Below are 13,535 nucleotides of genomic sequence, written 5' to 3' on the forward strand. Positions count from 1 at the left end.
CAGAGAAAGAACTGATGGACTCTGAATGCAGATCAAAGCAGACTATTTTCACTTTATTTTCTTTTGTGGTTTTTCCTTTTGGTCTGTTTCTTCTTTCATAACATAACCAACATGGAAATATGTTTTATATGATTGTACATATATAACTTATATCAATATTGTTTTAGGAAAAGGGGAAGGGAAGGAGGGAGAAAAACTAGTTTTTGTATTTTTTGTTTGTTTGGTTTTTTTGCAGGGCAATGAGAGTTAAGTGACTTGCCCAGAGTCACATAGCTAGTAAGTGTCAAGTGTCTGAGGCTGGATTTGAACTCAGGTCCTCCTGAATTCAGGGCTGGTGCTCCACTGTGCCACCTAGCTGCCCCCGGGAGAAAAACTTGGAACTCAAAATTTTGTAAAAATGAATGTTAAAAATTGTCCATGGGGGGAAGCTAGGTGGCACAGTGGACAGAGCACCAGCCCTGGAGTCAGGAGTACCTGAGTTCAAATCCGGCCTCAGATACTTAAACACTTACTAGCTGTGTGACTCTGGGCAAGTCACTTAACCCCAATTGCCTCACTTAAAAAAAAAATTGTCCATGGGGCAGCTAGGTGGCGCAGTATATAAAGGACCAACCCTGGATTCAGGAATACCTGAGTTCAAATCCAGCTTCAGACACTCGACATTTACTAGCTGTGTGACCCTGGGCAAGTCACTTAACTCCAGTTGCCTCGCAAAAAAAATAATAATAATAATAATATTTAATTTTAAAAAATTGTCCATACATATAATTGGGAAAAATAAAATACTATTTTTAAAAAGAGCTAAAGTGATATGTCTAAGATCATATAGCTAAATAGTGGTAGGGCCAAGGATTAGAATTCAAGTCTCCTTCCTGACATCCAGTTCAATGTTCCTTCACATGACCTGCCCAAGATTACACAAGATAGCTGAGATCAGAACCTTGATTTTTAAATTTGATGTGTTTGTTCTATTCTTCTATATTTCTTTTTTTCTTATGATATTTAAGTATACAGTATATATGAAGCAACTCAGGAGAAGGCAGTGGGTCTAGAATGGCTTTGGAATTAAAAGGACCTTCCTCTGATACTCACTACTTGTGAGACCCTGAGCAATACATGTAACCTTACCTGCATCTCAGTTTCCTCATCTATAAAATGAAGGGGTTGGACAGATAACCTCCAAGGTCCCTTCCAGTTCTACAACTATGGTCCTATCACTCCAATCTACTGTACCATGCTCAAGGTTCACTTCACCATTGTTTATTCATCTGTAGGTTACATGCTTTATTAATGTAAAGAAGAAAGTGTGAATTCCCTAGGATTATATAATAGGATTACCTCTGTACCCCAAGTAACTGTTCTTCTGTATAGGTCATGCTAGCCTCTCCAGGCTGAGCCTGACTTCTCTCATTCTCAAACTTCTTTTCCTTCTTAGAATTCAGACAGTTATGGCATCCACAGAAGTCAGTACTGTCAGTAGTTTCGTCAGCTGGATATTTATTTCTTCTAAATGCATCAATGTATGCTGCAAAGCAACGGCACCTCCGTTAGGCCAAGTACTGTCCCTGAAAATCAGCCTCTCCTATCTGACTCAGGAGCTCTTTCTGGGAGAAGACAGGAATCATGGCCGCATCATTCATGAGCAGGTGAGTGTGGGGGCCATGCTATGGACTTTATATAGTCTTTTCAATGTCCAGACCAAAGCTGAATAAACACCTTCCCTAGGAAAATAACAGAAAACAGGGGAGGAAATTAAAAAGGGCTTACACATGCTAGAAACACACAGGGTACTGAGTTTATCAATTACTTTTACAACAGTCAGTCAGCAAACGATCTAGATGCAGAACCAGAAGGAATCTCGGCCTTTGGTTGCAGCCAGCTCTCTGATTTTAGGAAATGTGAATGCCTGCATTTCCACAGGCAGACGATTTCATGCTTCCTTTTGTTGCTTTCCAGTTATCTGTGTTCAAAGCTGACACTGCTAAGAAGCCAATCTATGAAGGACTACCCGCCTCCTACAACACACACACTCTCATCTACCTAAGGTTTAAGGCTAAGAAGCAAGTTGACCCCAGGCTCTGGTATGCCACAGTCCAGCCACATGCCCTTGTACAGCTGGAGTGGAAGCTGAACCTTCAGCAAACACCGAATGAACCTGCACCTCAAGGTGTGCGCACTGGGGGCACGTTAATGTCAGGGGCCATTTCGGAACAGGACTACGCATGCGCGCGGAGGCGACGGAGGTGGGGGGCGGGGGCAGTGGGGGGGCCCTCCCCAAAGGGAGGGGGAGGGGCAGAGAAGTCCCCTCCCCGGTCCTACCTCCAGGTAGGGCCGGGCGTCGGAAGCTGGCCCTAGGAAAGAACCAGCGAGATATGGTAGCTTCCTGTCCCGCATCGGGCCTGGACCTGCTTCTGGGGCGACCCGTCAACGCCGGCGCTCCCCCGGGAAGCCCAAGCCCCTTGCTTCCGCGCTGACCCCCGATCTCTGATCTCCCCCAGACCTAGGAAGTTCTCTTACAGGCTCTAGCCCCTTGCCCTTATACCTTCGGTCCAGTGCTCCCTGCTCCCCAAAGTCGCCGCCATGTAGGCTCCTCTCAGCAAGCACCGCTAGGCCGCAGTGGCACGCGGAGGAGGATGCAGGTTGGGGGGAGGGGAAATGAGGAACGTGGGGGGGAAAGGGGGCGGCGAAGGGGGAGACGGAAGTGGGGAGAAAAAGAAGAGGAAATTGGACCGCGCGGGGATCGCCGGGAACGGTAGTGCCGATCTTCCCTGATGCATGAGCAGCGTGGTTGCACTGGACTACAGTTCCCGGCGCGCCCTGCGCGTGGGTTTAGCCTACTACGTCATTACAAAGATTAAAGGACAGGGGAATGAGGTGTTAGGGGTGAAGCAGGGGCAGCTGAAAGATGTAACAAGGAAGGGGTGGGCAGAGATCACAAAAGGAAATTTTTTTTTAACCGATTGCCTCCGTGACGCATTTTGTGTGTAACACTAAACCATAGTAACGTCATCCTGATGTCTGATATTTCTATAAAACTTTACATATATTATCTTATTTGAGTCTCCAGGTAGTCCTATAGGTTGATATTATAGGTATCATTATCCCCTTTTTACGGATGAGGAACCTCAAGCACAGAGAGGTTAGCTAGTAAGTGTCGAAAGAGGAATTAAAACCCAGGTGTTTCTGTTTGCAGGTCTACCACTACACCACCTGCTTCCACAGAGCTATACTAATGCTAATGAGGTTTGAACTAAAATGACCACATGCCCAGTTATGCCAGATACAATTCCAGGGAGCTGGGAGGGAAGAACCCTCACGACCCCAAAAGTATGAGGAGCACTAGGGAAGCTGCTCACACATCCCAGTTTCTCACACTTAGAAACAACCTTTTACAAAAAGTTCTAAAGTCTAGAACCCCAAGAAAACCTGTTGACTATTCAAGGGAATAGAAGAGACCCAGGATTGATTTCATTTATCCAGAGAAACTGCAGATAGATCCTGTCCCCATAGCCTCCTTTGCAGACATTCTGGCTCAAAGTCTAGTTAGTGTCATTGTTTACTTGCACAGACCTGAAAAATACTCCCTCCTCACCTCCACCTTGCTGAAGCTCTAGCTTCCTTCAAAACTGAGCTGAAGTGACATCTCTAACAATACTGCAACTTACTATTTGAGTGACCTTGGACAATTCACTTAACGCTTTGGAACCGCAATTTTCTCTTGTGTAAAATGAAGGGGCCCGACTAAATAACCACTAAGGTGTCTTCTAACTTGAAGCCTCTGATTCTGATCTCTTTCCCAATTACTAGGGCCCTCTACTCCCTTTGAAACTACCCTGTACCTACTTTGTAAATGTAACCCAGAAAAAAAAAAATCTGCAACCCAGGGTTCAAAGCTGGTGTATTTGCATAAGACTCTCCTCATTGGTAGACATATGATTACCTGACACTCCAGGACTGCCCAAGAAGGGAGAATTGACAGCAGCTTGGAAGAAGAAAGATTTTTCTTTATTTTAGTTTGGAGAGAAAGCACAAACAGTTCCAGGCTTTCTTCATGGAGAAACTCCATAGAAAGAAAAACTTTGGGGAAAAGGCCAACATGGGTCTCAACATGTCCCAAAATTTCTAGCTTGCTACACAAGTAACTTTGGAAAATTTCTCTCTGGGTGAGATTGAGGACTCTGTTAAGCTGAGATACCTCACTCCCAGTAGGAGAACTCATTCACTCTGTATATTATCTGATATATTCAAATCAGTACCACTTCTCTGATTTCTGTTTGCTATCTGCTTGGATAAATGAGTATTCTCTATTCACTAGTCCAAAGTCTTTCTGTAACTAGCATTTGAGTAGAAGGAATCAAGATCTATCTTGGTGCACTCCTTCCCTTGTTAAAGGATAGTGGTCAAGAAAGCATTTGGAACCTAAAAATAATTTCCCTTAGACTGGTAATATTTAGGTTGGCAGATGGATCTAATTTTAGTTTTTATCTCCTCTCTGAGCAGAGTAGAGCAATTCAACCTTGTGTGTTCCCAATCTCTTGCTTCCCTCCAAGCAGGAATCAAAGTCTCCTTTGGGTAGCATATGAAACTTGAAAGATACCTATTCATGCATTCTTGTTTATTTAGACAAACCCATGTAGACATACACATAACCTACACAGGCAACGTATGCATTATCCACATATATTTTATGTTTACTTTTCTATGCACATGTTTTCCCCAGTATAAGCTCCTTAAGACAGAGATTATTTCACTTTTGTCTTTATATTCCTAGCATAGTACCTGACACAATAATTACTTAACAAATGCCTGTTGAACGAATGAGTAGCTCATATCTTTTCCTTCTGAGTAGGGACCCTGCACTAAGAGATTAGTGGAAAAGAAATGAGGCAATGCTTTCTGAAAGTCCTTAGCCAGTTTTCCCTCAGCTAATGTAGAACCAGTTTTTGCCAAAGCCCACTTCCTCGCTATGATTATATCTCTTCATTGGGCATTATTGAGGTCATACATACCCCATCCCCCTCCAAGCCAGTCAAAGAAACTGATGGTATTAATGGAATTGGCAGTCAGGGAAGATGGGATTTAATATGGGCTATTCAGTGTGCTATAAAGCAAATAACTTCAACAACAGTTTGTTGATAAAATTTTAAAAGTTTTTTTAAATTTAAAAATGTATAGGATTTGATATATGTAAATAAAACAATAAAAAATAATGGCCATGTAGACAAGGTCTTATCTTCTACCCTTATATTCTTTTTAGTTCCTCCTGGCCAATAGGTCTTACTATATCAGTGTTACAACCTGGTGGCCCCTCCAGGAAATATAAGGCCTTGGAATAAAATGGAGCTGTCATACTAGAATGTGCATTTCCAGTGATGGGCCATTATCTTTTTTTTTTTTTGTGGGGCAATGAGGGTTAAGTGACTTGCCCAGGGTCACACAGCTAGTAAGTGTCAAGTGTCTGAAGCCAGGTTTGAACTCAGGTCCTCCTGAATCCAGGGCCAGTGCTTTATCCACTGTGCCACCTAGCTGCCCCGATGGGGCCATTATCTTAATAGTCCCAGGTAGTGTCTTCTAAGTTCCAGGAAGCCCCCAGTTCAAAACAAGTAACTTCCACCTTGTGCCAGACAGCCTTTGACATCATCCAAGTAGTGTCATCCCAGTACCAGGTAACTCCCTGCATGGCCCAAGCAATACCCACTTCAACATAGGCTCGTGTAATGTAGCCTTCTTAGAGCCCCAGCTAAAGTCACTGGGTAGTTTGCTTTGGCAGCAAGAGCCCAGGGTAGGTAGGACAGGGCACAAATCAGAATAAAAGGAGAGAGAATTCCCACTCTTTCTCCTACTTTCTTTGGGCATCTCCCATGATTCTATAAATATCACAGTTTGGGGAACAGGGAAAAGAATTAAGTTAAAAAGTGTTTTTCTCACAAATATCTGACCTCAGTTTTCTCATCTGTAAAAATGAGACTGTTGGATAAGAAAACCCTTAGAATTCATTCCAGTGCTGAGCCTATATTTTATTTCCTGTCTCTATGTAGATGCTGAGGGACAAGGAGGGAAGAGAAGAGACTATATATTCTGAATTATGATCTACACCCATGGTGTCAAATACCATCATTTCACAGATTAGAAAACTGAGATCCAAGGAGATTATAGGGCATTAACTCTTTTTAACCTTTCATTCCTCTCTCCTAATCTGCTGAATTTGATACTGTTGATCACACTCTTCTTCTGAATATTCTCCTATCTGGGTTTTTGTGACATTTCTTTCTTCTGGTTCATCTTCTGCAAGTCTGACCTCTCCTCAGTCTCATCATCCACATTGTACCTTTTATCTGAGGGTACTCCCAAGGTCCAATCCTGGGCCCTCCTCCCTTTTCCCTCTGTATTCTCTCCCACCTTCCATTCTCCTTCCTTCTTTCCTTCCTTCCTTCTTTCCTTCCTTCCTTCCTTCCTTCCTTCCTTCCTTCCTTCCTTCCTTCCTTCCTTCCTTCCTTCCTTCCTTCCTTTCTTCCTTCCTACTCTCTCTCTTTCTCTCTCTCCTCATCAGCTTCCAAAACTTTAATCTTTATGCAGACAACTCCTACATCATCTATATATCCAGCCTCAGTGTCTCCCCTGAACTTCAGTTTTGTATAGCTGATTGCCTATTGGACCTTTCAAACTGCATGTCCCAGAAACATCTTAAACTCAACATGTCTAAAACCAAATTCATTAACCTTATCCCAAATCCTTCCCAATTCCAAACCTCCAATTATTTTTCTCTAAGGTATCACCTGTCTTCCAGTGTCTTGGTTTTCTAATCTGTAAAAGGGAAATAATAATAGGACCTACCTCCCAGTGTTGTTGTGAGCATCAAATGAGCTAATAATTGTAAAGTGCTCAGCACAGTGCCTGGCACATAGTAAGTGCTATATAAATGTTAGCTATTATTATTATATTATCCTACCCTTGATATTGAACATAAGCTGCCCATTATCAATTAAAAATCACCTAGCAGATAGTACACAGTGCAACTGACCCTATGCGTAAGCCCTGATAGGTTGTTATTTAGGCTGGGTATGCTCTTTCTCCTGGGCCTACAGCTTACATTGTTCAGTGAGAGAGCTGAGAGGAAGTCCTCTTATAAATATCCACCATCCTGTTGTCTAGACATCAAGGAAGAGATGTGGTTGCAGGGAAACTGAATGGACTCTCAACTCAAATTTTTGTCAAAGATGGATCTATTACCAATACGTTGCATCTAAGCAAGATTCAGTATAGAAAAGTCTATCTTAGACCCCATCCAAGGGGTACTTTTTATCAGCCAGTGCCACCTATTATATGGAGGGCCTATGACATGGACTGAAAGGCTGAAAGTAAAGAGCTCATAGAGTAAAAATTTCCTTCATTTCAAGAGATAATACTTTCTCTTCTTGTGACCAACAGCACGTATTTCCAGATTAGCTGGGTAGTATGTAGCAGTAGAACAGAAATCAAATGGCCTACTAGAATATAACAGAATTAAAATCAGCTAGCATTTATTCAGCACTTACTAGACACAAGACACTGCAGTAGGGGTTGGGGATAAAGGGATTAAAAATAACACCACCATTGGAATGGAGCAGCTCTAAAGTGTGACTTGATCATCCCAACATGAGGGTTTCACAATCTCAGGCTCATGCAGCTGGTGTAAATTTGAGGTGCTGTGTTCCACAACTTCAATATGTAGCTTATTTTTGTTTCTTTTTCTTTTAACAAACCACCACTAGTCTGTTTTTAAAGTTTTTTTTCCATCTAAAAAGTATAACTTTACTAAATTCCATTTCCTGGTTTGCAAAAGAAACTTTATTTAAAAAACAACAACAAAAACAAAAGCCCAAACACTTAACTAAGCACATGATATGAGCAAATCATTTTGAAAATCTTCCTCTTAGTAGGAGCTCTTTGTTTTTAACTCTTGGTATTAATTTAATAAGAATTTAATAAGACCATAATTGAATGTTGTTTTGAGTTCTTGTGTCCTCGATGGCTTTTTGGAATGAAGCTTGTGTTTCCATCCTGTTCCCAAGGACCACAATAATTTCTAAAAGGAAACGATATTGAAGATTTCTGCAGTAGGATTATAGCTCTTTTTTTTTTTAAAGTTTATGGTTGAGGGTTGACCCGGTTTATGCTGATTACCAAATTACTACGTTTCAGATTGAGACTGTTGTAGTATGCAAAAGCCAGCTTCTTGGGCATAGGCGCACCCTGGACAGCTGCCGATTAGAGAAAAAAACTGCTAAATTCCAAACTGGATGAGAGACTTTGTTGCTACATATCTACTAAATTGACCACTTTGATTCTTGTGTGTTTCTCTTAAATCAATGGGGGAGATTTGTAAAAGGTGTATCTTATTTTCCATCTGCCATGGCCTTTTTTCTGTTGAGAAATATCAAATCTGTATTAACAGTGCATGCCTTTGCTTTGTCAATGTGGTGCCAAATCCCTGTTTGCCATTGTTTTTACTGTAGTAACGTTAACCCTAAAAACAAACAAACAAACCCCAACAATAACATCACTCCCTACTGTCAAGGATCATACATTCTACTGAAGGATATGATATGTAGAGAAGTAAGTATAATACCAGCAAACTTGTGAAGAGTATTAGCAACTGGGGAGGGGGAGGAGATTTTAGGGAAGCTTCACAGAAGAGTTGCCACTTAAACTGAAACTTGAAGGAAGCAAAGAATTCTAAGAGTCAGAGATGCAGAGGGAGTGAATTCCTGAGATGGGAAGATGGGGGTAGGCAGGGGACTTGTGCTAATGTATGGAGGCAAGAAATTAAAACAAAACAAAACAAAAAGCTGAGTACAGAAAAGAATCCATAGTCCATTTTGGCTGGAAAGTAGAGTATGGCTAGTGGGGTAAGAAGAAATGTCTGGGGGGCAGCTATGTGGCACAGTAGATAAAGCACTGGCCCTGGATTCAGGAGGACCTGAGTTCAAATATGACCTCAGATACTTGACACTAGCTGTGTGACCCTGAGCAAGTCACTTAACCCTCATTGCCCCACAAAACAAACAATCAAACAAACAAAAAGCAAAACACAACAACAACAAAGAAGAAATGTCTGAAAAGGGTAGCTTGGAATTAGATTGTGGAGGGTCTTGAACACAAAGCTAAGGAGCTTGTCTTTTATCATAAGGAGTCACTAAAGATTGTTGAGCAGGGGAGTAAATGATGTTTTGGAAGAGTATTTTTGCCAATTTCCACAGGGGAAGAGTATTGAAATAGGGGGACTGATTAGGAAGCTATGAAAATAGTCCAGGCTAAGAGTTAATAGGTAACTGAACTAGGAAGGTAGGCAATGTAAGCAGAGAGAAAGGGACAGATAAAATAAATGTTGTGGAGGTAGAATTGTTTTGTTTTATTTTTTTGCGGGGCAATGGGGGTTAAGTGACTTGCCCAGGGTCACACAGCTAGTAAGCATCAAGTGTCTGAGGTCAGATTTGAACTCAGGTACTCCTGAATCGAGGGCCAGTGCTTTATCCACTGCGCCATCTAGCTGCCCCCTGTGGAGGTAGAATTGAAAGGACTTTGCAACAGATAGGATATGGTCTCAGACACTTAATAGCTATGTGATGCTGGGCAAGGCTCTGAACTATTTACCTCAATTTCCTCATCTGTAAAATGAGATGGAGAAGGAAATAGCAAACCATTTATCTTTGCCGAGAAAATACCCAATGGGGACACAAAGGGTCAGATTCAACTGAAAAAAAAAAAGATTGAACAACAAGATATGGAAGGTGAGAGTGAGATAAGAATTAAGGACAATTCAGGTTGCAAACCTGAGTGATTTGAAGTATGTTGGTACCCTCATCAGAAATGGAAGAATTTGGAGGAGGAACAGGTTGGGAGTGAAGGATCTATTCTGTTCTGTTCTGAATATACTGAGTTTGAGATGCCTACAGGATATCCAGGATGACATGTCCTGCAGACAGTTAATGACATGAGACTGGATGGTGTTCAGGAAAGACATTAAAGCTGAATTTCTAGACTGGGACATTATCTGCATCGATATAATAATCAGATCCACTGGAGCTGATGAAATGAGAGCAAGAGAGTGTAGAGAGAGAAGAGGACCCAGAACAGAGCCCTGGAGGACCCCTGTGCTTAGGAGGGGAGAGATAGGTGATGATCCATTAAAGGAGACTGAGAAAGAGCAGACAAGTAGGAGGAAAACAGAGCAAAGTCAAGAAAACTAAGGGAGCACAAAAACTCTCTGGCTGTGGGGAAGAGGGAAGAAATCCACACCAGAAGCTTCTGAGAGTTTATAGAGAAAGGCTAGATAGAGAAAAAGCCACCGTTGTTAACTGTGCAGAAAGCAATTGACCACAGTAATTAGCTATAGTAAGACCATAGCGGTGTCTTTTAGTGACAATAAAGTAGCTGGTACTTCTGGATCAGGAGTGTGTCATGGGACCCCCTCCCACATACACATACCTTTGGCAGAGTGGTGAAGCCTATGGGCTCCTCAGAATAATGCTTTTTAAATGCATAAAATAAAATGCATAGGGTTATAAAGAAAACTAAATCTCTGGGCAAGTCACTTAAACCTCATTGTCCCCCCCCCCAAAAGAAAAAGAAAACTAAATCTACTGAAACACGATTATGTATATATATATATATATATATATATATATATATATATATATATATATATATATATATATACACATATATATGAGGGGCAATGAGGGTCACACAGCTAGTAAGTGTCAAGTGTCTGAGGCCGAATTTGAACTCAGGTCCTCCTGAATCCAGGGCTGATGCGTTATCCACTGCACCACCTAGCTGCCCTGCTCAAAATATTTTCAAAAACACATTCACAGACCCTAGGTTAAGAACCCCATATTCTATAGCCTTGCCACGTCACCAGTATATTTTTATCCCAATAATAAGCTATTTTGAAATGTAGCAACAAAACCTTACCATACTGTACTTACACCACATTAATCTAAATTCTAAAAATAAAAATACTCCATTTCTTCTATTTCTCTAACACTTTTAAAACTACTTCCCAGGTATTTCAATATCCATTATTTTGCTTTATTTCTAAAGCATCTGTGACATAGGCAGGGACAGGGATCATTCTTCTCCCTTTATACAGGGTTTCAAAGATTTATCCAAAACACAACTAGTTCGTGGTAAAGCTGGGGGAAATTTCAGTTTAAGTCTAGGATGCTTTCTACCCAACCTTTTTCACCTATTCTACATCCAGGTCTCTGACCTCCAGGGACAGAAGTCAGTGTGAAAGTAAGAGATGTAAAGTACTGGAAAAGGCACTTTACTAAGTCAGGAAACCTGGGCTCCAGGCCCAGTGTTGTCACTATCTAGCTGTATAGCATTAGGCCAGGTACTTTTTCCTCTCTGGAACTCAGTTTCTATATCTGTAAAACTGAACAAGTTAGGACTAGATAATCACCAATGTCCCTTCTAGCACTTACTCCATGAAAATACTCACCTAAAATTCACAATCTAAGGAAAAGGGAAAAAGACTTTTTGTTAGTCTTTGTTTCTTTATTAGCCCTTTAAAGGTAGTCTTTGGGGGGGGGGGCGGGCAGGGCAATGAGGGTTAAGTGACTTGCCCAGGGTCACACAGCTAGTAAGTGGCAAGTGTCTTTGGCTGGATTTGACAAATGATGATGAAGGGAGGGATATGATTCCAGGTGGAGGGAACAGTATAAAGAAAGGTAAAAAGGAAGGAAATTATGTAGCATATTGAAAGAAATGATATTTTCTCCTGTATTAATAGCCAATTATTGAATTAAGACTAAGGTTTTCCCCCTTCCTTTCCTCATTTAGAAATCAGCCCCTAGGGGACAGCTAGGTGGCACAGTGGATAGAGCACCGGCCCTGGAGTCAGGAGTACCTGAGTTCAAATCCGGCCTCAGACACTTAACACTTAACTAGCTGTGTGACCCTGAGCAAGTCACTTAACCCCAATTGCCTCACTAAAAAAAAAAAAAGAAAGAAATCAGCCCCTGTGGTTTATTCAGGCAGCCTTTGAAGTGCAGGGCTCATAATGAGATGATATCTTGGGCAAAACTGGAAAACTCACATATGATCAAAAAGTAAAGAAGTTTTAGTTTAGGTGGATTGATGTATTACAGCCCATTGTGTTTTACTCAGGCAGGTCTGGGTTAAAGTGGATTCCCCTTTTTATCTTGATTACCCTAGACAAGGTGTTATGAGTATAGATAAGTCTCTGTGACCAAGACTGAGTGATCAGAGTCACATTCCTGAGCCCTATTAGCATAAAACCACCTCTCCTTATGATATTAATTCTTCTCATTAATTGTTAAGCAATCAGAGTTGATTGCCACCCTCAGGAACATCCACTCTTCCAAGGGCATATAAGCATTGAGTGGGTTCCATGAAGGGTCTTTGGCATTCAAGAGTAGCACTGAACCCTTTTATTAAGTATATGCTAACGGGATTAATAAAATGATTAGTTACCCGGAAATAATGTTTCTCAAACTTTTTATATGTCATAATATTCAAGAATCAAAAAGTGGTCCAGTCTTGTTTTAATATGAGTTACATGGGAGATGTCTAGAAAGGAAAGTTGGGGCTATATTGTGGAGCCCTTGAGTATATGCTTTGAATGCTACTCACCTCATACTATGTAATCATAAATATTAAATAAATTATATATATATATACACACACACACAATATAGACACATGTATATGTACGTACATACATATATGTTTTGAGTGTGTGCTTGTATGTATATACAGAGAACTATTCCATTGATTCCTCAAATGCCCAGGCAGGGTCCCTGGAATAAAGTTTCCAATTCCAGTCCAGTACTATTAAATTTCCATGACCCCTTAGTAGCTGGATCCAGGGGAAAAATATTTGTTAACTGATAGGAACCTTACTGACCTATGGCTACCCCATAAAGTGAATCTGTTGTCTCTCTATGCAGTGATTGGCAGCCATAATGTGATTATTTTCTCTCCCTCTTATGTTTCTTGATCTTTTTCCAACTGGGACCTAGGGCCTAATAGGAAGTATGCAACTGGGTTTTAAAAAATCTACTATAGAGGCAGCTAGATGGCGCAGTGGTAAAGCATCGGCCCTGCATTCAGGAGTACCTGAGTTCAAATCCGGCCTCAGACACTTGACACTAGCTGTGTGACCCTGGGCAAGTCACTTAACCCTCATTGCCCTGCAAAAAAAAAAAAAAATCTACTATAGATCCAGTGAAAGCTCTCTTAATTAACACAATACTTTGCTCTGGTTAGCTCCTTTCATTAAGGTAAACCATTATTATATTAATAATAATCTAAACAAAAAATAATGGCACTGCCTCCTTTTTTTTTTTTAAGTGAAGCAATTGGGGTTAAGTGACTTGCCCAGGATCACACAGCTAGTAAGTGTTAAGTGTCTGAGGTCAGATTTGAACTCAGGTACTCCTGACCCCAGGGCCGGTGCTCTATCCACTGCGCCACCTAGCTGCCCCTTACTGCCTCCTTTCTAAAGGGCAATGCCATTATTTTTT

General features: G+C 41.3%; 1 protein-coding gene across 3 annotated transcripts in view; it reads right to left on the reverse strand.

The window, feature by feature from the left end:
• Positions 1 to 2,680, reverse strand: part of DNAJC18 (DnaJ heat shock protein family (Hsp40) member C18) — a 36,982-nt gene extending 34,302 nt beyond the window's left edge. For 2 of the 3 annotated variants that reach the window (XM_043983058.1, XM_043983059.1), the window contains exons 1-2: positions 2,543 to 2,680; positions 1,339 to 1,525 (exon numbers count right to left, since the gene is read on the reverse strand). In XM_043983058.1, coding sequence (XP_043838993.1) covers positions 1,339 to 1,525; positions 2,543 to 2,582 — 227 coding nt within the window. In that variant the 5' untranslated portion in view covers positions 2,583 to 2,680. Of the gene's footprint in view, positions 1 to 1,338; positions 1,722 to 2,542 lie in introns of all 3 variants that reach the window. The other variant, XM_043983060.1, reaches the window with a different exon arrangement.
• Between the last annotated feature and the right edge of the window lie 10,855 nt (positions 2,681 to 13,535).

Source organism: Dromiciops gliroides, chromosome 2 (genome assembly GCF_019393635.1).
Source record: "Dromiciops gliroides isolate mDroGli1 chromosome 2, mDroGli1.pri, whole genome shotgun sequence".
In the NCBI taxonomy this organism is placed as follows: domain Eukaryota; kingdom Metazoa; phylum Chordata; class Mammalia; order Microbiotheria; family Microbiotheriidae; genus Dromiciops; species Dromiciops gliroides.